Source organism: Centruroides vittatus, unplaced genomic scaffold (assembly GCF_030686945.1).
Source record: "Centruroides vittatus isolate TY-2023 unplaced genomic scaffold, ASM3068694v2 scaffold_861, whole genome shotgun sequence".
Lineage (NCBI taxonomy): Eukaryota > Metazoa > Arthropoda > Arachnida > Scorpiones > Buthidae > Centruroides > Centruroides vittatus.
The window spans coordinates 1,700,580-1,726,470 of NW_027122718.1; the positions used below are offsets into that span (position 1 = coordinate 1,700,580).

Consider the following 25,891-nt stretch of genomic DNA (forward strand, 5'->3'; position numbering starts at 1 on the left):
GAATAAAGTAAGAGAGTTATCTGAATTAAAATTTTGATATATTATTTAAAATGTTTTAAAATATATTTTACCTCCTTCACTAGTTTCATCTACTAATGTTTGATCCTGTGATTCTGCAAATCTGACTAAATTTGATGGACGAGAAACAGCAACACCTCTAGCTATTGAGATCAGGCGATAAAAGGCTTCACCATCCATTTCTTCAGAAGGTTTTCCTTCACAATTAAGGCATTGTAATACATAATTCAAAAGAGCTTGATCCTAAACAAAGTAAAAGTATGATTTGATCTATATAAATGCAATTTTTAAAAACTTATGAATATCTAAAGTCCATTTTCTATTATAGAAAAGATTTTACTTTTATACAATATGTAAAAATAAATTGATTCATTAGTTCACCATTTGTTTTCATAAATGATAAGATGGTAAAAATCATTTACTTGTAGAGTTAGTAATGGAAAAAGTTATATTAAGAGTTTCAAACACTAATAAAATGTCTAAAGTTTTTTCAAATATTAGCAATCTAAATATTAATGTATTAAACTCGTAGAATTAAATTGCTTAAAATTCATAAATTATCAACCAATGAATAATGAATATTTCATTAATTACATAATATACAATGATTAATTTTATAGTAGAGATGTTATTGCATCAGTAGTAGAATACCTTTATATTCCAACAGCAAATGTGAAGTCAAAACAAACATTTTTGGTTAGTTTATGAATCTTCAAATTTGTTATTCCTTCTTTTTGTTGCTTTTAGCCCATAAAATATTAGATTTATTATCAATTAAAATTACAATTACAGTCTTAATAATTTCAATTTTTGGGCTTATCATATATATATATATATACAGCTGTTTTAAATTACAATTTTATATTATATTTGCCAAGATGCATTTTGAACCAATGGAAAAAAGCCAACTGAAGAGGGACCTTTGGCCTGAAATGATCAAAAGTCCCTCTTCAGTTTGGCTGTTTTAGAATTAAAATTTGAATATTTCAAAACAACTTTTTAAAAACAATGTTTACATGTTTGAATGTATCTGAATTAGTGATGGGACAATTAATTGAAATCAGAAAATTGGACATTTTCTGGGTATCAGAATCAAGAAAATCTTGTTTTGATTCCTGATTTTTAAAAATGATTCTTCCACATTTAACAAGAAAATGAATTATTTGTTTCAAAGATTAAAATTTTTTAGAATTACAATATTAACAATTAAATATTAGTTTATTGGAAACTTTCATTTTGATAAAGCAGAATATGTGATGCCCCCATATGTGAGATGATGTCTGTCACAGATAAGTTTTCTTTTGTGAAGTCAGAACAATGAGAGATTGCACTTAGCTGGTACTAATTGTCCCCATTTTAGAGGAGATATGACTTGGGTTGCCATCCGGCCAGCATTGGATCTGCTTGACCAACAATCTGTATTCTGTATGTGTATGTATATATTAAAAGCAAAATGTTCTGTCACTGCTACACACAAGTAACAAATTTGAAAATTAATTTGATTTATAATTTGAATATTTCAAAACAAATTTTTAAATGGTTTTTAAAAGCATTGTTTCAATTTTCAATTGATTTGATTTTACTTTTGGTTTCAGTATAAAGATCAGAGTTTTAATTATTATTTTTAATAATTTTTATTTATTTAATTTTGCCTGCATTTTTTAAACCTTTAATTACAATTGTTTTAATTGCAATTCTTTTTTGCTGCAACATAACTATAGAAATTGTTTTAGCACTGTTTCACACAAAATATAATCAAATTTAAATTCATTTTAATTTTTTAGTAATTTCATTAATTTTTTGTTTCATAAAATTGCCTGCTTTTTAAAAATTTGAATTATATGTGCATTAACATTGATTGAACTATCATGCTATCAAGTTTCAAATCAATGCCAAAAGTCACAAAAATATTTACCTATGTCAGCAAAACAATTTAAAATGTAAACAAAATTATACTTTAATTGAAAAATATTATATAAAATTATTTTTTATATTTAGTATGTTTACTTATAATGATAAAATGACTTTCTCATTATAATTATGGAAAAATCTTTCATAATTTTGTTTTTGTTATGATTCACAGGTGATGCCTTAATATGTTAAATTTTCAAATGCAATTTGCACAATTCTGAATAAAAATACTTGATCAAGCTAAGTTTAATGCTGTTTTTAGTTTTAAAAATAGATTTTTCAAGACAAGTCAGTCTAGCTATTTGTGGCCTGAGGGAATAAATTCAAAAATCAGTTAACTCATGACTATATTTGTTTGGCTGAATAAAAGGGAATTAACTGCACTATCTTTGAGGGTAGTGTTGCAATAGTAACTTTATTCAAAATAAGATTACAAATTTATTATGTAGTACACAATAAAAGCATGCATATCCACATATAAATGGAAAATTTTCATGTTTCTTTCAAAAGATTGATTATGGATTTTCCAATTGTTTTCCATTCTTAAGCTTGATGTTTATTAATTAATCAATGTACCATGCTAGCAATGTAAATTGTTAATTTTTCTAAATTAAAATAAACTTCAGAAAGTATTCAAAAGAAGTTGGAATCAGGAATCATATTGGAATTGGGAATTTTCGGCAGAATTGGAATCCAGAGAAATTTTGGTATTGTCCATCACTAATCTGAATTATTATATATTTAATGTAAGTTGAAGATAACTTTTTCTAAAATAAATTTTTTGGAAGAAAATTCATTTAAATATTTATGAATAAACATTAAAAATAATTTAAAATTACAAAATAAACAGTTTTTTAAGCAATCTCAGAGAATAATTTGTTTTAAGAATAAAACACAGCATTAGTTAGCCCACCAGTGGCCGAGCGGTTCTGTCACTAAACACTGGGAGTTTGGTCATAGGTTCGCACTGTACTCGAATGGGCTGGCCACGTGGAGTTTTCTGGGTTTTCTTCACGTTTGTAACACCTGAATAGGGGCCAGTTTCTCTTACAAGACCTCCTGGAAGGCATTTCCCCTTGCATAACATCGCGCACCAGAGAAGGCAACGGGGAACCACTCTGGTTGTAACTTCCCCCAGGATACACCTTGGCACCTTACTAACCACTTATTAACCTGTGCCAGGTCAGGATTTCTGATATGGTATGCAGAGAGAGAGAGAGAGTGTGTTAGTTAAATTTTTATAATAGTATATATAAAGTTAAAGTTTATTAATAAATAAATAAAAAAAGTGAAAAAAAAATACGTGTAAAGCTTATAGAATATAATCAGCTTTTCTAAATGAACTATTTTCTTAGAATTAGACTTATAAAAATTACATAATTTTAATTACTGTACTTACTTTATGGTTACTATATGCAGTCCTATTATTATGAAGAACAGCAAGTAATGCTTTCACATGCTGATGTACTGCAGGTGGTGTAGGAAGGGTCAACATTTGAGTAGCCATTTCAAGAGCTGCAGTCTTTAAATTATCCTTCTCTTCTGTCAATGCTCTTACAGAAAAGCATCCATCTAGTAATTCCATGCTACTTCCTACTAATCTAAAATAAAAATTTCATGAATTATAGCAAATTATTAATATTTGAATTCTCTTGGCTAATCATTTATGTATTTAATATATTTTAAAATGTCAACATAAACCTGAGAAATTTAAAAACTCAAATATTCAGAAAATCAGAATAATGCGTAAGGAAAAATAACTTAAAAGCAACATGCCATAAATGAATAATATTTAAAAACTGTCAATTTTAATTGGGGTAACACCAGATGAAAAATACAAACAATTCAAACTAAATGTTTTTGTTATATTGGTATTATAAGTTTCAAAATTATAGTATATATAAATGGAACAAGTTAATGACTAAATTACGCTCATGTTCAAAATTAAAGCAACACACAAATGTACAGTACATGGCAAAAATGCAGAAATGAACAGCCCTCCATTGCTAGTCATCTAAATGCCTTCTCTGAGGTTGCATAAGCAACTCTTGTATCAAACACTTCTTCACTGTCAGCAGTTGTAGCAGACAATTTTTTGACAGAAATAATTTCACTGTATACATAGTACATTACATTTTTTCACATGGGTGCACTGCTATCATGTCTCATTTGCATGACACTTGGACGATAAGATGGAACTTTGCTGATTTACATATGATGCAAGTTTCAGGTACTTGCATTGCATGATGTTGTTTTATACAGGTTTTGTCTGTGTTGCTTTAATTTTGGACACTATAAAAAGAATTTTGTTTTCTTTATATCATATGAAAAAGAAAAATGTAAATTGAGAAAATGAAAATGAAAACAGTAAAACATTTTAATAATAATAAATCAATTAAAATTTTTAAACAATTACAGTAAATTCTAAATTAATCTTTCATAACCAACCAACACATGATTTGTGAATAGAAATTGAAGTACACTATTTTGCACTGCATGTTTTGGGCCTATACTCAGCTGATGATAAACAGCAGAAAACCAACATATTCATACACTCTTTTACTCTCATATTCTTACCAAACATCACTCTCAAAAAATGTGTTGTAAATTTTGATAAATAAATATGGTGTTTACATATGCATTGATTAGTGACAAAGGATTCATCTAGAATTTATAATATAAAAAAGGAAAAACAACAGTGTTCCAGTTAAAAATAAATTACAATATAGATAAAAATGCTACTGAAAAAATATTATATTAAAGCTAGCTCTTTGTGTGCATCGAATCATGTAACATAATAAATATATATTTCTGGTTGAATGCTGAAGTTATTTTCTGAAGATTATGTTAAAAATAAAGAATTTTAAATGTTAAATAAATAAAAAAAAACTTAAAATTTAAAAATATATAACTGTCTTCATATAAAATTTCAGTTTGATTAAATTTGTAGAATGCAATTTTTGAAGTCATAGCTGAAGGTAATCTATAATCTTCTAAATTTAGTTTTAGAGTTTTGCATAATAATAATACAAGCTTTTATCTCATCTTCAAGTGTACATGCATAAAAGAAAGTTTCAAACTGAACAGTTCTAACATCAATTTTTCAAATTTAAACAATTACTAAAAGGTCCAAATGAATGTTAACTTATGAGAAGAGAAACTCATTTACCCTACCAGAATGGGATTAAAGCTTCTCTCTGTTTATATGATCCAGGTTTGGTTTGTATTCTATGTATTAAATAAAACATAGATAAATGATATAATTACTACTAAAAAAAGTTTAGTAGTTAAAATAACAGTTAAGCATGAATAAATAATGAAAACTAATATATTTTATAATTTAAAACAAATATTAATAAAACTAAAATTTCAGTGAAAATATGAATTTTTTCTTTTTACACTTCTGTAATAATCACTAAGAGATAATAATAATATGCTGTCAATATTAGAAATTATTGATAGGTTCCATTAACGTCAAAACATTTGTTTTAATTTAGAAAAAAGTGTTGATATTTTGAAAAGCTTGAATATTTTACAAAAAATTTTTTCCTTATTCCACTTCATACTGGAATCACTGGTTTTAGTAAATAACTAGAATTAAGTTGATTATAACATATAATGAATTTATGGTTTTTTTGTGATAAAATTTATTATTTAAGATTATGCTTTATTAAAAGTTTTAATTGCTAACAATCTTCAAGAACTAAGAAACTTATTTTGACAATTATTAGTTAATTATTAAATTGAGTATAATTTTGTAAATTTACCTATCAAGAGGTGTTAAAGGTAAAGGAGCAGCAGGAATACCGTCTACATCCATACCGACAATTGAGTAACCTCCTTGAGCATTTGAACCGGTTGCTGTTGTGAAATCGTCGCTATCTTCAGGCCATCCAAATGCTTCCTTAGTTCTGCCGTAAATTTTTATTGAGTCAACCATAGTTACACCTGCAGGATCAGAACTAGCTCCAAAGATTATTGTCAGTTTTTTATCGGCAGTTAATGATTCCTCTCGTGTAAATGGAAAATCATACCAACGGTTACGGGTAAGAGAAGCTTGTATGGTGCGTCCAAAAATTTCTATGTATGAAGGAAATCTCTGAATATCCTGACTACCAATTAAAATACGTGCACCAACCATAACCATTGATGAATCAGAATTATAAACCTCAATCTGAAAGCCTGCAGGTTTAGTGCTTGCAATGTAAAGACCTGTAGTGTTTAATCTATGTTTTGCTTGCTGCACATTATAAACTTGTAATACATCATTACCTCCAAATTCAACATCGGGCATTGCAGTACAATGTTCAAAAAAATCTATTGGAAAAGAAATTACTCCTGTGGGGCGACCACTTTTTGTAGCTTTCTTTTTCTTAGATGGTTTCAAATGAGTAGGCACAGTAGTAGGCTGAAAGGCAGGCATCAACCAATATCCAGTTTGATCCTGATTAGCCATATATATTCTCAAACTACCATCTTCACAAAGTAATATTAGTGTAGTACGCATTTCTCCACATGATATTGAATGACGAATTGCAACCATATCAGTAATTTTTGATTTAGCAGTGAGAAATTTAATTTCCTGAACTAATACTGCATCAGGTTTAACCATAAGTATTACTGGATTATTAGAAGTTTGTAACTGAGCTAATATTAATCCAGGATGATGAGGAACTTCTGACCATTGACAAAGTGGTTGAGGTGTAGGTTTTGTACTACTTCCACTTCCATTAGATGATTTAAGTTGCACATAGAACACATTAGTTAATTCTGATACGACTTGAGGGAATGGAGAAATAAAACTTTTTCCTTGAGAATAACTAAAAAATAATAATTGTAAAGTGTGGGAATAATAAATGGACACACCTCCACCACCAATTGTTCCATTTGAATCCTAAAATAAAAATTAAAAAATTATTAATATTTATAAACAGTTTTAATAATATAGAATTAAAATCTTAAGCTTTTTTGTAAGAATCAAATAATTATTTTAAATTTAGCATTCTTCCCATTCTCAGAATTAAGGAATTCTGAAAATCAGAATAGTTTTTGAATCTGTGATAATTGAAGAATATATGATTTTAAAAAAATTTTAAGTTTTAATTTTCAAAAATTCATTTTAAAAACTTGGCTTCAATTCCTACAATGAAACTCAACAGGATATTCATTCATTTTGGGAAGTCATTTTTTATGCTGTCTGCTGTTTTAATCTGTATATCAATGATGAGTAACCTTTCCTGGATGTGGGCTGCAAGGGAAGATTATAGGCTTCTGGAAGGCTGCATATATTTTTTCTTAGAATTGCAGGCTTTAAGTGTGCTGGTACCATTATACTTCATAACTGCCAGCACACTAGATACTAAAATAATGTATGCTAATGACGTGCAAACTAGTAATATATACAGAGAGTAAACTGTATCTTTTTACTGATTATGTTCAGTTTGAATATTCTTTGACATAAATATCAGCTTAATTAGGATTAAATAATGGCACGAGGCAGAAAACAGAAAAATAAAATTACTTTGCCAAAGCTCTGGGGGTTGCATATTAAGACCTTGGGGGTTGCTCATGACTTGTATATACAGTGGAAATATTGATTATCCAAACTTGATAAAACCAGGGGTCTTTCAGATAATCCAGAAATTTGTTTCTATGTTACATCAACATTATGCATTTAAAGTTTCATGAACTATAAATACTGTAATACAATTACTGTATTTGAAGGTAAATTAATTTACTCAAAATCTAACATAATATCTAGTATATGACAGTTTCATGGCACTACAACTGACAGATGATAGAGATTTCTAGTTACATGGAGAGTTTGGTCTCTATGGTATGTACAATGCTACATGTTCTAGTTTTTGTTTGGTTTTGAAATCATTTTGGATAATTCAAAATTTCAGATAATTATGTTTTGACTAATTGAGTTTCTACTGTAGTTAAAATATAAAAATATAATAATAAAACTGATTATTTCAATAGTTTTTCCCTCTAAATTTATTAAATTATAATTTTTTTTAATTTTGTAAATTATTTATTAAATCTTTAATTTTTGTATAGGTAACAGATTAAAATACACAAGTGAGGAAATATTTTTAAATTTGCATATTCTGATAAGAAATTACTTTTAAAATATTTAAAGATTTTGGTCTTCTAGATGAAATCTGATTTTCTACTATTACTAGAAGATATATTTGGACAATGTAGTTTTTGTGCATAAGTGAAGATGAATTTCAGCATTTATTTTTAATTTGTATGAAATGCTGTTTCAACTGTTCTATTTCATATTTTGATACCAGAAGTAATGTGACTAAGCTATAAATGTTTCTTCTTATGGTATTGTTGCTTATTTCAAAAGTTTTTTAAATTTTTTTCAAATTCATTTTTTTATTCTAAATTCATCAATCTAAATTTCTACATAGTGCTTCATAATGCTCCATACAGAAATACTATATTAATAAAGTGATTATATATATAGTTTATAAAACTTACAGTTAATTCAGAATGGGTTACTTCCAAGATATTAGTTACATAAAAAGGTCCATGTTTGGCTGAACTTTCTTCCACCATTGGCTGATAATATATATGTCCAGCAGAAGACATGAGCATCATGTGACGTTGACCATCTTCAGAAAATACAAAACAACAATCTCGTATCTTACCACTAGGTAGTAGGAAAAAAAATTGAGGACTTAATGCGTCATGACATAAATTATATATTTTCACAAATTCAGCAGTAACTAAGGCAAGTTCTGTTTGAGAACCAGGTAACCATAAAGCCTATAAATAAAAAAAAAATTTGTTTTTAAATTTTACACAATTACTATGCTGCAGGAAACTTTTATTAAAGTGCAGTTTCAGGAAATCTCTATTGATGTAAAGAAACTACACTTTATATTTAAATATTCAAAACACTTAAAAGCAATGAAATATTCAGAAATTTATTAAATACTAAATGTCTTTGAACTCACCAGTTCCCTCTTCAGATCAATGTTATAAACTAAGAACATATTATTATGTAATAAAGTAAGTTTTAAATAAAATTCCACATGGTTTTAACAGACTAAATAATAAAGATCATGTAAATGATCAATTAAAAGAAATTCTTGAATATTTCACTTCACATATTATAACATAATATAGATTTTACTTGAAATTTTATTTTATGTTCTTTATTTGTAACAATAATTTAGATTAGTATTGGTAAGTCTCAAAAATGTATCAAAATTAACATCATTTTCCATAATGCCAACAGACAGTATTGTTGTTAATTTTGTAACATTACTTGGTGTCTAGTGTTTTTACATTTTATAACCCAAAAATGTTTACTGTTTCACTTGAAAACTATACATTTTAAGGAATAAATAAAAGAAATGCTGCTATAAATATTTAAAGTAAATTTTTTGTTCCATATATAACAATCCATTCGAATATTTGCTTTTACTTATGTTTATTCTAAGCTGTATCTAAATTTTATCTTTTCTATGTAATTAAACACCATTTTTATGTAAAACATTTTCATTTAACATTTACTGTTCAATAACTTTCTGACTTCTTGATATTATTTAAATGTTTTTCAATATTTAAACATTAGATCATCATTGTGATATCACAAAATTTTATTTTTCAATTCTTTTTGATTAATATTCTAGTTTTAAACATACCAAAATCAAAATTTATTCCATTTTTCAGGTTTACCTATCTGTTACCATTAAAAAAACAATAAAAATTAAATAATTTTAAAAATATTAAATTGGTGTATATTTCACCAATGTGACTAATGTAGGAAAAATGTAAATATTAAAAGATGTTTTTATTCAAACTATTTTTAAATGTTTTCTTATGTAATTTGAAATAATTATTATATTAACAGCCAAATTTGAAAATTTTCATTAAAAATTATTTAATTGTGGCATTTTCCATTCATTATGAGATTCAATATAATAGAGTATTAATATAAGAAAGTTTCAATTTATAATTAAATTTTTCGGTAATAGAAATAATAAACTCAAATTACTTTTATGATATAATTTCCTGATTCAAGTTGAGGATGCAAAACAAGGTGATCCAACACTGATCCTGAACTAGTAAAAGTTAATATATGGCAATCCTATAGAAAATTAAAATAATAGTTTAGTTATAATCAGCAAAATTTTACTGAATTCCTCCTATATTAAATAAGCAATAATTATTATTTTTTTATTAAATAAACAAATTATTTACTCTTAATTATTATGACATTTTATTTATTTACCAATAACAACAATACTCACACCCAAAACCAATCACCAGTGTGAAAACTTCCAAAAAAGCAAACGTTTTTGATTCCCCTCCTGGGATCTTCGTCAGGCTTAATTAGTTCTTTCCGTTGGAACTGGATTCAAAGGTTTTTTAAAAGTTTAGAACGTGCCTTGCTTCCGAAAATTTTTTAAAAAACCTTCGAATCCAGTTCCAACGGAAAGAACTAATTAAGCCTGACGAAGATCCCAGGAGGGGAATCAAAAACGATTGCTTTTTTGCAAGTTTTCACACTGGTGATTGGTTTTGGGTGTGAGTATTTTTAAACAAACCGGTGTGGTGAGAGAATACATTACTTTACCAATAACACTTCCATATTAATATAAAATAACAAAATTACAATTTAAAATGTGTCATATTTATTTTATTAATTTGGAAATACTTTTACACTTGGCAATTAGTCATGAGCTGTAGAAAGTTGGGAGACAACACACTTAAACTTTTTCAGTTTTAAACAGCTATACATACACCAAATATCTTTTAAAAGCTGGAATTTCTTGGATAAAATCACACAATACACTTTATGTATTTTTCCAGCAATAACTTTAATCACAGAACAAATGTTTTCAGCCCAATTTACAAGCCTAGTTCAGTTAGAAGCCATTCAAAAGATGAGAGTGCTTTGTTGAGTTCTAAAGTGGAACAATTTGAATTGTTCCACCTTATTTTCAATATGTATAATTTAAACCATACAATATTTTTAAATTTAAACTTTTTCATATATATTAATACATATCTTAAGGAAAGTATCAATTAAGCGTATAATGAGAATTACAAAAATTCACGAGAAAATATAAATCTTTATTCATTATATATAACCCAACTTGATGATGATGTGTATGATAAAATGTCTGTTTCTCTGTGAAAAAAAGAAAAAAATAGAATACCCTACTTTTGTTATGTTTTAGCATTTAGTTGGTCTTCCTTGAAATTTATAACTGCTTCAAATCTATGGGAAAGTGAGCCCAAGAATTTTGCACTTTAACCTGGACTTATTTGAGATCAAATATTTTTACATTTTTGCAGAAATCCACTCTAACTTCAGCACCAGAGTAAAATCCACACATACCAGTGCATAATGTGTAAACGATATACAGCAGGTGACAAACATTTTCGAACTATCACATAGTTTTTCCTCAGGTCAACTAGCTCATGAATGTTTCCGAACAGAGCATATGGAATTCAATGGGATCGAATGTCATTTTGACGAAGTCGGTCTTGCCTGACATGTGCAGTTATGTGCTGGTGGAGGTAGCTATGGGTTGGCATCTAATAAGGACTGCCAGGCCAGTGACAGGTTCAGCTCCTCCTTTCAGTTGATGTACATGATTACTTGGCCGGCTTTATAAATGGCTATGGTTTCTAGCCATTTAAGATGGTCCTGGTGTGGTGTGCTGATGATGACTGCAGCTCTATCAAACTGTGCCTCGATATCTGGATCAGACACATACATAGCAAGGTCAGTAGTGAGCCACCCATGCCGGATATCCGCTCGGTGTTCCCTTATACAGGTACTTAAGGAACGCTTAGTAGAACAGATGTATACTAAGTCTTTTCCCCATCTGTTGTCTTTAACCAGGATGGAATATATGCCAAAAAGTCTGGTGCAATCCGGAGGGTCTTTTTCATTTCATAGGATGTTGAAAATCGTGGGACATCTCCTTTATGCTATCCGTATCCAATGCTCATTGGCTATCTGTGTATGCACTGCTTTAAGGTACGGGTTAAACATGATGGGAACACGTGCCAGACTGTCAGGCTCTGAGTCGGTGTTTCTACTCACGGTGAAGGTGCGTTCCAAGTGTTGGTATTGCTCGACTAACTGGCACATCAGAGTTGGGTACCTGTGTTCGGTTGCTATCTTCCTAATTCGAGCTAACTCAGCTAGTAGGGCTTGCTTGGTTGATGAATGTGAAAACACCTTTCTGACTAGAGCATTAAAAGCTGCAGCCTTGTATGAGAATGGGTCATTATCCAATATGATGACTAAAGTGAAGTTGAAAAAAACCACAAAACTACAATTAGGAAAACACAATAGCACAATGTACCTCTCTGACCATCCATCACTGGCACTAAAGTTGGTTTCTACTCCAAGTACACCAGCAATTTCCATCACCTTTTATTTCAGTATCAGTCCCAAAACAGGGAGATTTGACGAACAAATTTGCTTTAGCCAACCTACCAGAGCATCTTCGACATATTTGTAGAGCAACTTTCTCTGGTGTTTTCGAGACAGCCACGACAAATATCCAAGTTTCTAAATTTCCTCTTTTTTCTTCAGGATTCCCACCAATGTTGTTCTTGGAAGGTTTTTTGTTTTGCAAATTCGGCTTGCGAAGTTTTCTTACATTCAAATTCAGACACAAGTTCATATTTTTCCTTCAGCATAAGCATTGTTAGCTCTTGGACATTCATTTCTAACAGAAATGTGAATCACGTGCTACAAATAACGCATAACTTGAGAAAATGCAAAATCGGATTCTGCCGTGACGTTGATCTAGATTGTATATTTTCTTCTTGTTTATCTGTTATTATTTTATATATAAAAATACATAAAATGTTAAGGCATTTTTATTAATATGTATATATTAATGAATAAGTCGACTCCTCTCCTGAAAAAAATAAAACTATGTGGTGTGAACTCATTTTTTCAGGAGGGGAGTCGACTTATCAGACATCTAAATGAATGTGGGACAGCAAAAGTATATCGATTTATCCAGTGGTGACAAGTTAAACAGTGTCGAGTAAACCAGTTTTTTTTGACATTAATGCCTATGTAAGTTGGCCAGGACCACAGAAAACTGACTACTTAACCGATGGTGTTGAGTTATACCTATGACGACTTACGCGGACTCAACTGTAATTAATTTATTGCATTTTTCAAAAGATGATTATTTTAGTGTTTTTTATTTTGTGTTATCCTGTACTAAGCTATTTAGTTAATTTGTTAAATTTTACTAATTTCAGATTTACATAATATGTATAAAAATGATTATTATTGTGTTTTATTAAGCTATTATATTAATTTGTTAAATTGTACTAATTTCAACTTTTATGTAAAACTTTAACCCCCTTGTAACAAACTAAGAATCATACAATAAAGAATAAATTAAATTGAAATATTTATTTCTTGTGATTTCCAATTTTTATTGTTGTATTTTCATAAATTTACAATGATATGTTTTACATGAAGTGAAATAACTCACTTTCTAAAAGAGGTAATGAGTATCTGTCTTTTGTTTACAATGATTCAGATTACACTTCAATATTCTAATTTTATGTCACAGAAAAGTAAATATTCTTTTTTTTCTTTTTGGTCAGTCAACAAACCTTGTATCTAATAAAATAATGTGCTTTGGGATAAATTCCTTTTTGGTTATTGTTCTTGTAAATTTATTTTGTGTCCTTTATTATGTCCATAATTAATACTTTTTATTACACAAGTCATAATATAAATAAAACTTTAACTTAAAATCGATTTCAATGCTAAACACATACTTAGATAAAATATTCTAATTTTTTGGGAAATTGTACACACACACACACAAATTTATTTTTTCCTTCAATAAACTTTAGAAAAAAAATATTAATTTCAGATCAAATAAATTTTCCTTAAGAAGTATTTTTATGGACAAATTCTACATAGTTCTACATAGTTTTATTTAATTACTTTTCCATCAAATGGCAAACTATTTACCTTTAATCCACAAACAGCCAAAAAATCTTCATTACATGGATTTCCAACAATTGAAAGAACCATAAAAGGAACAGGTGCTGAAGCTAATCTCTACAAAATTCAATGATAAAGCTTTATTTGATACATTGTTTATTTTTAAAAATCAATATAATTAATTTATTCATTGTTTATAGAAGTTAAACACAACACAAAAAAATCATATATCAATAACATACATATATTAAAAATTCTATTATAAATAAATAAAAATAAAATTCTTTATAATGAATTGTAAATAAATTTTTACAATAAAAATGAATTGTTTTCAATCATTGCTTTTATTATGAATGAATAAGTTAATAGCACACTTTATCAGATAAAGTTTTTGATGATTTTAAGCATACTATAATTGATAAGTTTAAAATCATTAAAAAACTGTAATGCTTTAAGCCTTTACTGGTTCCTCATCAATGAGTACAACTTTTCAAAATAAAAACAAACATCCTGTATATATAAATAGTATAAAAATTGTAACCTTGCTATAAATGCAATATAAGTGAACAAGATCATAAAATTCATTCAATCATTTAACAACCAAATAAAAAATAGTCATAATATAAATAAAGCATAACAGAATTTCTAAAAATATCAAAGACTCCAAGACCAGACTAACAATCAACATAGAATATAAATATATTTTGTATTACATTTTATTACATTTTGCATATGACTCTATTGCAAAATGTAATGAAATGTAATACTCAAAATTCAATATTTTCATTCTATACTCAATTAAACTACAGACATTAATTTTAAAAATGTTTTCCAATTATTATTAAATATTGATGATAAAAAAATATTCCCTAATCCAAGAATGCCATTTATGGTTGTTTAGTTTTTTTCCTTTAAAAATCAAGATGTGACACTAAGATATCACTGAAAAAGTATCTAGGAGAAATATCATCAGGCTTTGGAAAACAGTGATTGGATTGGATTGTTTCGTTTATTGGTGCAACGGGATGAAAAACCTAATGATACAAGTATTTCCTCGCCCCATTTTGATATAGAAGGCAAAAGTGTAAAGCAAATAAATTCAAATAGAATAAATATAAATAAATAAGTAAACTGTTTTAATTCATATGGAAATATACAAACTTAAGAATTAACTACAGGAACATAGCAAAATACAAAAAGACAAAATCAGAAATAAAATTCCACAAAAAAATTTATTCTTAGAACTTGTTCTGAATTCCTGATGATCACAAAATAACCAACTGCAATGTCATATTAATTAATGAAACTAAATCTGAGGCAATATATCATAGAAGTAATATCAGAAAGAGCACTGGAAGAATATTTTATCTGCACTTCAGAAATTCAGAATATATTACACATGACCTAAAAGGTATCTATACTGATGAAAAGATGAGCACTTAGTTTGATTTTACTTAACAACAATGATGTATTAAGGTTTTTAGCTGTTCTGTGCCAGCCAATTTTTTCTGCCCTTATATATAAATTTTAGGACAAACAGTTCAAATCAAAAAATCTTTTCTTTTTGCCTAATATCATGACACAGCTAAACACATGTAATTTGAGACAATAAAGACAACATTTACTTAGTGATTTTTGACCCACTCAGGCATCTACAGTACATCCACCATACACTGTACACTACAATTCTCCCAATACACATTTACATTTGCTTGTGTCTAGCTTTCCTTTTGGTGAAGTATCTACAATACAATCAAAATTAATTTCTTTGGTGAGATCAAATTCAATGTTCAACAAGGATAAACAATTTAGCCTTATGGCTTCCTTAAATCTACATAGACTAAGCCACAATATCAAAATTATAAGGATTATATAATACAAGTAAACTCATGTCCAAAACTAAGTCCAATTTGTTGTGAGAAGTTCAGGTACAGTCTATACAATGATTCTTATCAGGTTAGAATAGTGCTTTTCAAACGTTTTTGCTAATGGTCTCCTTCTGACCCTAATTTTTCTTGTTGGCTCTTTCATCAAGTTTAATAAGTTACACTGGAGTATAATTTGGACTTGAAAATATGAAATTAAAATTGGAATATACAAGCATTAAGTAACACCTATGAGTTACACTTTTTCCCATATTGGATCCAATATGTCTTCAATTCAAACTGTAGTTTCAATTCATTTTTATTAATTTTCTCCATATCTTCCAGTAGATAGATATCTGGAAAATCATATCCAATTCTTCTCTCCTCACCCCTCCCTATTCATAAATATTTTTATGACCTTATGTATAATTAATTTTCTATTAAAATTATTTTAAAAATTTTATTATTTTTCTGCAGACTTGGAAGCTCTGTGCTTTAAAGGAATCAGATCCTTTCAAGATGTAGTTTTTCTATCTTTCAAGTAAAAAAAGGAATTGCTTTGTTTTTAATACACCAATGTTGGCATTAATGTTTCATCAATAGTTTTCTTTCTTTTTGAATACTGCACATTTCTGTATCTCTCACTTGCTGGATAAAGAAAATAAAAAGTATTGCAAATAGTGCTTTTGCTTAACACAGATCACTGATATTAAAAGAAAATTGGCTAAGTTAACTAACTATAAAAATATAAATATATTATTAAATGCAGTGTGTGTGTATATATATATATTTATTTATTTATTTAAATTTTCCTAAATTCATTTAGTTTACTAAAATAATTATAACCATGTGCTTTTTTTTTAGCCTTACTCATACCTCCCTTAAACGGTTTTTTGTGGTCTTTTATATCTCTCCCTCCCATAAACCAAGACACGTCATTTAAAAATACAAATAAAAATATATTTTGTATAAAATTATAAAATAAATTAATTTAATAATTTTAATATTCTCACCTAAATGTATAATTAATTATTTTTAAACAAACATTAAAATAATCAAAACTTACTGTTAATGTTAGTTTTCTTTTACTAGAATCTGCTTGTTTCAATAAAGCAGATAATTGTAATAATGTGATCTGTAAAGTAAATAATTGAAACATTTAGTAAATAAAAAATATCACAAACTTTCTATTTTATTTATCTACTACTATTACATACATAATAATAATAATCAATTAACCACACTGACTGATTGCTGACAATAATATATGCAATTATAACAGAGAATTTAAATACTTCCATTTTTTTAAAAAATATTTTCATATACACATATGTAGTGAAGCATCAAAAATCCAGATTTTGTCTATTTAAAAACAGATATTAATCCTTTCAATGGTAACTTCATTATTGATGTTCTTTCAGCTTCTGTTCTTTTGGTCTTGCATTGTTAATTTTCTAACATTCATTTGGTATTTGTAGTTTTTAAATTTTGAAATTATAATTAGTATATTTTTTGTTTAAATATGGTGATTCTGTAAATTATATTTTGAATCTTTGTAAGTATTCCTCCATTTCTCATAAAAAATTGACTTGAACAAAGAACACCTAAACTTAAATTACAGTGTATTTGAAGTTTATAGTATTTAATTGCTAATTTACATGTAAGTATATTTGAGAATCTGAATGGGGTCTAATTCCAATTAGTCTGGATTTGATGCTTCACTTTATTACAACTAATAAAATTATAAAAATAAGTTGTATTAAAATAAAAGATCATCATTTGTTATATTAAATTGCATACAATTTTGGCAGTCTCAATATTTTATAGCATAATTTGTCGAAGGGATGTCAACAGAAATATTGTACAAGTCTTAACTTCAATTCATAACTTCATTTTAAAATATTATAAACATAGTTTAAAAAAAAAACTATTATTTTAAATCTCAGTGATATATTCAGAAATTGACAAATACTAAATCACTTTTTTCTTTTCATAAACTTTAATATTTAATAAGTAGAAATTAATGGCATCATTTATGTGACTTGTTTGTTAATTTAATGTCTTTTCCTACTTTTAGTAATTATTAAATTGTAAAATTTTTATTAAGATTAAAAAGAAGTTTGCAGAAGACTTTTGCTTTTTTCAAAAATATAAAGCCTGAAATCCAGTTTTCCAGTTCTGATCATTTAAAATTAATATCTTTCTACATCAAACTGATCTATCTACATCAAACTGATCTGTGTAATTTTTGTACTTCTGTCAAATATAAGTTATGTCAAATGACAAAAGGTACTTTAATCATCATTAAAATAAACTAAACAAAGATAAGTTATAAGTAAGTATTTCAAGAATATTTCTTTTATATATCGAACTCAACTGCAATCCAATGATCAGAAAAATGAAGAAAAACTTGATTTTGTACTGACTTCCAAATAAAGACAAACCTGAGATATCGTTGTGCCACAACACAAGATTAACATTTTGATATCAGTTTACAGAGGAATATAGTCGTCTTCCATGAGACATCTGACTAAGTCTACTAAAATATTATTTAAAACAATAAAATATTAACATTTCTCTGAGAGATGTGCACACTTGACCACATGTGCATGTTTCAGAACTTTATAAGTAATAATACAAATACTAAAAACATTATAATACTATCCATTGTAAGAAGTTGTTGAGAGAAAGATTTCTTATATTTATTTACCTTTCCTTTTTCATGACTGACTGCTAAATGTTGTCGTTTTCCTTGAGGAGAAGCCAAGCAACACATTGCTATACGTCGAATCATATGTGCACTGATAAGTTGTTTAATAGTCTGACCTTGCTCACCAGAGTAACTCATACGTACGTTTTCAAAGGCTCCTTCTTGAGAACCTAATGTTGGAACCTAAATCATAAAATGATAACGTTACATAAGTATCAGATAAATAAAAATACAAAATTTATAAGGAATCTGTTTCTGAAACAGATATAAAGTAGATATAATGAATATAGATAACTATAGTTGAACTTCGTAAGTTAACTACTTCCAAATTGTTTTTCTCTCTTCAAAATGACCATTCTTACACAGTCCAGAATATATCCCATAGAAATACACAGAGTTAAACTCTTTAGATGTAGAGTAAAACTCTCTAAACTTGTATTTTGACCAGTCTCAACCTATTTATGCCATAAAAAATAGTGTGTGAGTGGAACAAATGCATACAGTTTTCTCTGAAATTGAAATTGTCTTGCAAATGAATTGTAAAATCATAATAAGAACTTGCTCTTAGCATTAGTATTGCAAAGAATTTGTTTAGAATTTTTCAATAAAATTTTATGACTATTGTATTTTATGATTTAAATTCTCTTATCTATTCTTTGTCTTTCAACTTTCTGGTTTTTTCCTGTTGGTTTGATGTCTAAGACTTAGAAGTTTCTAAAAGATGGAATATTATAGTGTATATATAGACCTATCCGAAAAAAAAGAGAAGTCAGACTTCACAATTCATGTTTTTCAGCTACATTATTTGATCTGTTATTTATATTAGATCAGATCAGAGCACAAATGAAGCAACAATAACTGAAACAATAGTTATCTCAGAAGATAACGTAAAATATGCCTTTTTAACATTGAAACACTTTGATAACATTTCAGAACATTTTGTTAAGGAATACAACAACTGCAGAAAATAAATTCAATGTTTGCATTAGAAAAAAAAAGATAGAGCAGTGCTGAAGAAAGAATCAAACTGCTTACTATATTTTCTAGTTTCATAATATTTTGAACAAATGTGAACTGTAAACATGTATAAATACTGTCAAAATACTATACATGTATTTGTATTCATATATATAATGTTCATTTAAGTGTTTATTATCCAAATGTATCCCATTCTGTAATGTTTTCAATATACATGTGATGACACAGTGTTTTCTTATTAAAATGCTGTTGGTTGTGTTATATTGCATACTGAGCTTCATTTCTATATGAAGACCACCTTTATATGCTGACCAATAGACATCAGTCCCTTCTGTGGTAAACAAATGGCGATTTTACTGTATATTTTTCTATACTTTCTAAAACAGATTATTGTAAAAGAAATATAATTTTTCAGTAATTTTTACTCTATTTTTTTAAATTGAAAACATAGACCTAAATTTATTCTTAATGTATAACCAATCAAACTAACTAATTCAAAATTATAATTTGGAATAAAATTATTATTAAATTATAAACACAAAATATGATCTAAGTGCTTTCTGATATATGTATTTGTTCTTCTTATACATCTTAATGTAGTTTCACATAAAAGTAATTGAGGTAATCTTTTTTTGTATTGCAATATACATGAAAAAAAGAATATAGAATATCATAATTCAAGTTTAAAATAGAAACCATAACATGATTCTTAATGCCAGATGTAAACTATAGATTGTTAGAAAACAATCTAGCAATTGTATTTTCAATAATATTTTTCTTAAGTATTTCATAGAAGTTTGTATTTTTTTAACTCAAATGTAAGCTTAATAAAGCAAATGAATGAATTAAATGATGCAAAATTTCTGAAAAAGTAGTCTTTAATGCAGTATGTATGTGGAGATCAATATATACTGGAATGTTGAAATCATCATCAAGATTATAATAATAAATTAAATTAAAATATATACTAACAATATTGTTGAGAAGAGAAAAAATAATATGTTAGTTGTTGTTATTGTTGATACATTTTAAGTACGAAAGTTCCTTAAAATACCTAACAATAAATTTGGAACTATGTACAAATCAAACATGTCTGATAATATATTACAGTGATGCCTCATATAATGTACTTAATCCGTTCCAGATGCACGTCCGTTAAGTGAAACGTCCGTTATACGAAACACATTTTCCCATAGAAATATATGTTAAAACATCTAATTTGTTCTGCAGCATAAAAAAACCGTACTGTATCATAAAAAAAATGAACATGGGGTGCGTTCTTTTATTCCTCTGCGTAACGCTGCGCTAGCGACATCCGTTTAAAAATTCCTGTGGAACGCGTTCCTAAATTTCGGTGGGAGTGCACGCCTTCAAACGGCAAAAATGGCCGCTCGTAGCAGTAGTTTACGATGAAAAGCAACATGGCATCCTCCATGGCTCAGATAGTTTCGATTCTGGGTCCATTATGTGGTTTTATGAATGAGAATTTACAAATTGTGAAAGCACGCGGTGATGTAAGTGTCTTTACGAATTTTTTTCGAGGCTATTTTGAATGCTCTTTCAACAAATAATCCATTTTATGGTTAAATTTTACAATTGGGACCCTTCTTTTGACTTTTAAAGCTCATATTTTAGAATTATACATTCCTACATCATGATACTATCGATAGTGCGGGCACCGCCATCTTTCTTTCTTTCACCGTCGTTCCTAAATGCCTACAAACAGCAGCGCACTCCCGTAGTAGCAGAGACACAGAGCGACCGCTATTAAAGAATGCACCCATGGAGCAGTCACCAATTATGCCGGAAAGTCCGTTGTTCGCAGCCAGCCCATTGCTCGAGTCATGTAACAGCCAAACAGAAAGTCCGTTGTTCTCAGCGTCCGTTATTCGAGGCGTACGTTATACGAGGCACCACTGTATTAATTTTTTTTTAAAATTCAGTATAAGATACTTACCATCAACTGATCAGTTTGTTCACAGGTCTTTTCTCTTGAATGTAATTCATTCAATGCATTCTGAGCTCTTACTGAACTTCCAATAGGAGAATTTCTTTGACATGAGTCAACAACTGCAGGCATTAAATATTGCAATAATTCCAAAACAGTGCCAGCTGTATTACTTGATGTCTTAAAAATAAAATGAAACATTATTAGCAAAATTTGTTTGCATGAAATTAAAATTATAAAGTAATAACTAGTGCAGACTTTTAGAAAACTATATTCAGTGACAATAGGAGGAAAGAGATCATTCATTATTTATTACTAGAAAATATATTTAATTTAATCCAATCATTTAATTTAAAATTTATAAGTGACAACTATATTATTTTATTCTTGTATTACATGAAGTATTTGTATCTGTTTCTTCTGTGTTCAAAGAGCAGATATTTTTATGGAACATACATATTTGAATTTACTATGTATGTAAGTTTATTAGTGACAACTGCTCTAATTATTTCTGTTATTTGTTTATAATTATTGATAGTTTACAATAATAAATTGTTAAAGATATTTTATTTTAGTCATCATAGAGAGTATAATTGAATACTTCAAGAATAATAATGAAAATTTACATTTTATTGCTATAGAAAGTTTCATAATTATAACATTGTCCAAAAATTATGAATTTGGGATACAGTACAAGCAAAAAACTGATTTTTATAATAAAGTAATCAAGTATGAACAAAAACAAATTTTAATTGTTAAAAACTCCATTTTACTTGAATTAATTTTTGGAAAGATTAAAAATTAAAATATTGTCCATTTCATATTTTGATTGTCACTTTATGCAAATTCATTTTCAATGATTTATCCTTGATGCCTTTGTGTACAACAAAGTTTGATTAATTTTGACAAGATTCCACACAGAATTGGGCTAAGTGAATGTGAAATTGGCCAAATAAAGGCATATCTTAACTCTTTAAACACAAGATTGACCAAAATTATATTAATCTTTTTGAGATGAAATCAGCCAGAGGGAAAGTTGTTTGATTGGTTTTGCTATAAAAATTCCCTTTCTAGCCTGAGTGGTAAAAACGTTTTCATCTTCATGTACATAGAAAATTTTCAGTGTTTAAAGTGTTAAGAAAAAGAACAACCTTTGCTCAATTATACATGAGCTGGGTTGTTTATTGTGTACAATACAAAATTTTCCAAACAATCCTGATGAATATGGAAATAAGAGATGAACTGGATGCAACAAGCTCAGATAAGAAACTTTTCCCCTGATGATAATTAAAATCTTTTCCGTGAAAACCAAGAAGCAAGACAGTGTGCACACATTCTAAAATTATACTAAGCAAACCAGGATAGCACAGTTAGGGACAGATTAGTCAACTTAGATTTATGAAATCTTATTTTATGAGATTGACTACGGGCATTAAATATTGCAATAATTCCAAAACAGTGCCAGCTATTAAATTTATAAAGTATCCATAAACAATGTAATATAAATACTATATCAAGTATAAAAATAATCTATTTTAGTTTATATGCATATGATAATTATGTATTACATGTTCATGCAAGATGATAAATGTTTGTTTTGTTTGTAAATGGCAATGCCTCCGAGGAGAACTTTCTATGGAAAACTGTCCTTATTTAGGTGTTATAAACATGGAGATCCTGGAAAACTTCACATGGCCAACCCATTAGCAAAGTGTGAACCAACACAAACTATCAGAGTTCAGTGATTTTATTCACTTTGCCATTGGTGGGCTAACTATACTGTAGATGGTGATACTTGTAAATTCCCTGCATTTAAATTATTGCATTATAGGTGATTTTAGCTAAATACTTCTATGATAAAAGTTTTTCTAATAGAGTAAAGTGTAAATTTTCATTATAGTTTTATTTGCATAAAATGAAAAATAAGAAAAATTTTTTATAATTAGTTACATAAAAGTACTTATTAATATAACAATTTTCCAACTTATGTATTTGTGAAATATATTAAAATTTGGAATGATATATTTCTAAAAAATAATGGGAAGTTAATTAAGATTGATTCTTGTGATGCTTCAGAAATGCAGCATGTACAAAAATCAATACAACTCTGCATAATAAATATTTAATGTGATAGTACAATAAGTAACCAGTATATTTTACAGTAAATTAATATATGTCTGAAAGCAAGGAATACACTGGTAATCCAGATATTATTATTGCTAATTTTGCTTGCAGAATTGTAGATTTCAACTTTGTTCCAAACCCATCTTTACTTCCAGAACATTAGTAATTAGAAATTAATTTTGATTGTTTATATAAGACAATGAAATCATTGTTTATTTTCATGCCAAATTTCAACATTAATTAAAAATTAGCATTAATACTGTCCAAAATAATCTGGCAATTTAGATTTATATATGATGATGACAAAGGGACAATAGTTAATATTTGTATCATCAGTTAGTGTGACAAGATAACAGTCTTTTTATCAAGAAGAACTTAAGTGGTTTAACATCCATTTTATATCTGAATTTAAATAAATTAAAGCCAAAATTTTTATGCACATTCAAACAGTTATTAAGGTATAAAATTTTGTTACAATAAATTGAAATACTATCTTATTATTTATTTTAAATTTAAAAAACCAGCTATAGAATCAGGAAATGATTGATATAATCTAAATTTGAAAATTTACAGTAATCATTCTTTTTTTGTAGTAATGCAATAAAACTTATGTTTAATATAATAAAATAGAACAATAAAGAAATTTTTTAAAATTCAATCTGAGATTAATAAATTTAAACTTACCAAATGACTGATTAATGATTCTCTGAACACCTAAAATAACAAAAGAATAAACATAATTAATAACTGCTACACTTGTAACCATTTACACAATGTTAGGAAAGTTAATTTTCTCAAAAATTAATAATAATGAGTTTAAAAAATTCAACAGAATTGAACAAATTACATTCTTTTTTTTTGAAGATTTAAAATATCTCAGCATTGCATAGAAACTGAAGTGCTTGCAATTTGGATTTGTGGTTTTAATAATTATTTTTCTGGGTATTGGTATCATGTTGAGGATACTTTTATTTTCTACACAACTTAATTAATTTAACTAACAAATTATATTTTTGAGAATTTAGATTATTTGAGAATATAGATTAGAGGATTTATTATGACAAAACCTTTTAACTCAGAAGCCAAATTAATAATAATTTGATAAATCTTCACAATACATTAGTGATTCCTCATCACTAATTTATTGTTATTCAAAATGCATTTCATCTAAAAATAAATTTGTTAATACAAGCACTGTATGCTAATTTGCTACAGTTCTAGACAAATGACATTTGGAATTAAAAATTTTGTGAGAGTCGGACTTGAGAAAATTTGGAGAAAAAATTCATTTTTCGAAAGTTTTTTCCAATTTTATTACTGAAGGATGATGGCATCTCTCTCCCTGGAGTTGTTTCCTTTCCCAGGGAACTCGTCAAATGTGCCACTGGGAACTAATAACAAACATGGCTTGAGGATATAAAAGGAGTGACTCAAGAACAAGGGTCATTCAGAGTCCAAGAGTTCACCGATCCTGCTTCCTTTTCTGATGTGAGTGCTCTATCCCCAACCGCTTCGTCCGCCTTTCTCCAATCTCTCGATCACCATTCCTGAACCTGACAAGCCAATGAATTCCCTCAACAATCCAGTTCAAAAAAACACACCAGAAACAAAAAGAGACTGAGAAGTTACTCCCTCATTGCCACCTCTATGATCTTCGATCAACAACCAAGCTGCCGTTCAAGGTATTCCACATCGTGTGTAATATTGTAAGCTCTCTCTCAGCTAGGAATCTGTTAACCTCAATACTCAATTAGGTTACGCTATATAGCTATAGACAATTTAACCCACTATTAGAAAGCAAAACAGAACTCTCTGTTACCTTGTGTATACATGTAAATATTTATATAAATAAACAGGTATTTTCCATTCTAATTAAGTTGTAGTGTGCACTTCTGATCTCTCAACTTTCCTCCATCCCAAATCCAGTTGCCTGCACACATGACCACTTGCACAAATTCCGAATTTGTAGCCGTTAAGGTTTGTGTGTCTATCCTAGAAGACACAGTGGTGTCAGTTCTGACAAGGCACTAAAGAGATGCTGACCCTCTGATCCCAATTTACCAAATTATTACTAATTTGGCTTACAAGTTAACAAAAGGCTTTGACATAAGTTATTGTTTTCTTTTTGATACATTATTACTTATGATTTAACATTTTTAAAGCATAAGGATTTCAATATACAAAAGGATAAACATTTATCCTTACATTTAGACTCTTAATTAGGTTCTTACATGGAAAAATAAATATTTGTTGCATGTTGTATATTTATTCTATTTGTGAAATTTCAGAATAAATTGAAATCGAAATATTAATTTAAATGTAGGAATTTATAATCAATTTTCACAATTTTAAGCTATCAACAAAAA

The 25,891-nt window shown here is 28.0% G+C and overlaps 1 protein-coding gene across 1 annotated transcript in view; it reads right to left on the reverse strand.

Moving 5' to 3' along the window:
* poe (E3 ubiquitin-protein ligase-like protein poe) overlaps positions 1-25,891 on the reverse strand; it is a 187,860-nt gene that overhangs the window by 61,655 nt on the left and 100,314 nt on the right. The window contains 10 exon segments of the mRNA XM_067288343.1: positions 72-261; positions 3,329-3,530; positions 5,697-6,823; positions 8,425-8,712; positions 9,950-10,042; positions 13,928-14,017; positions 16,832-16,900; positions 18,476-18,658; positions 21,411-21,581; positions 24,210-24,239. Of these exon segments, the coding sequence (XP_067144444.1) occupies positions 72-261; positions 3,329-3,530; positions 5,697-6,823; positions 8,425-8,712; positions 9,950-10,042; positions 13,928-14,017; positions 16,832-16,900; positions 18,476-18,658; positions 21,411-21,581; positions 24,210-24,239 (2,443 nt within the window).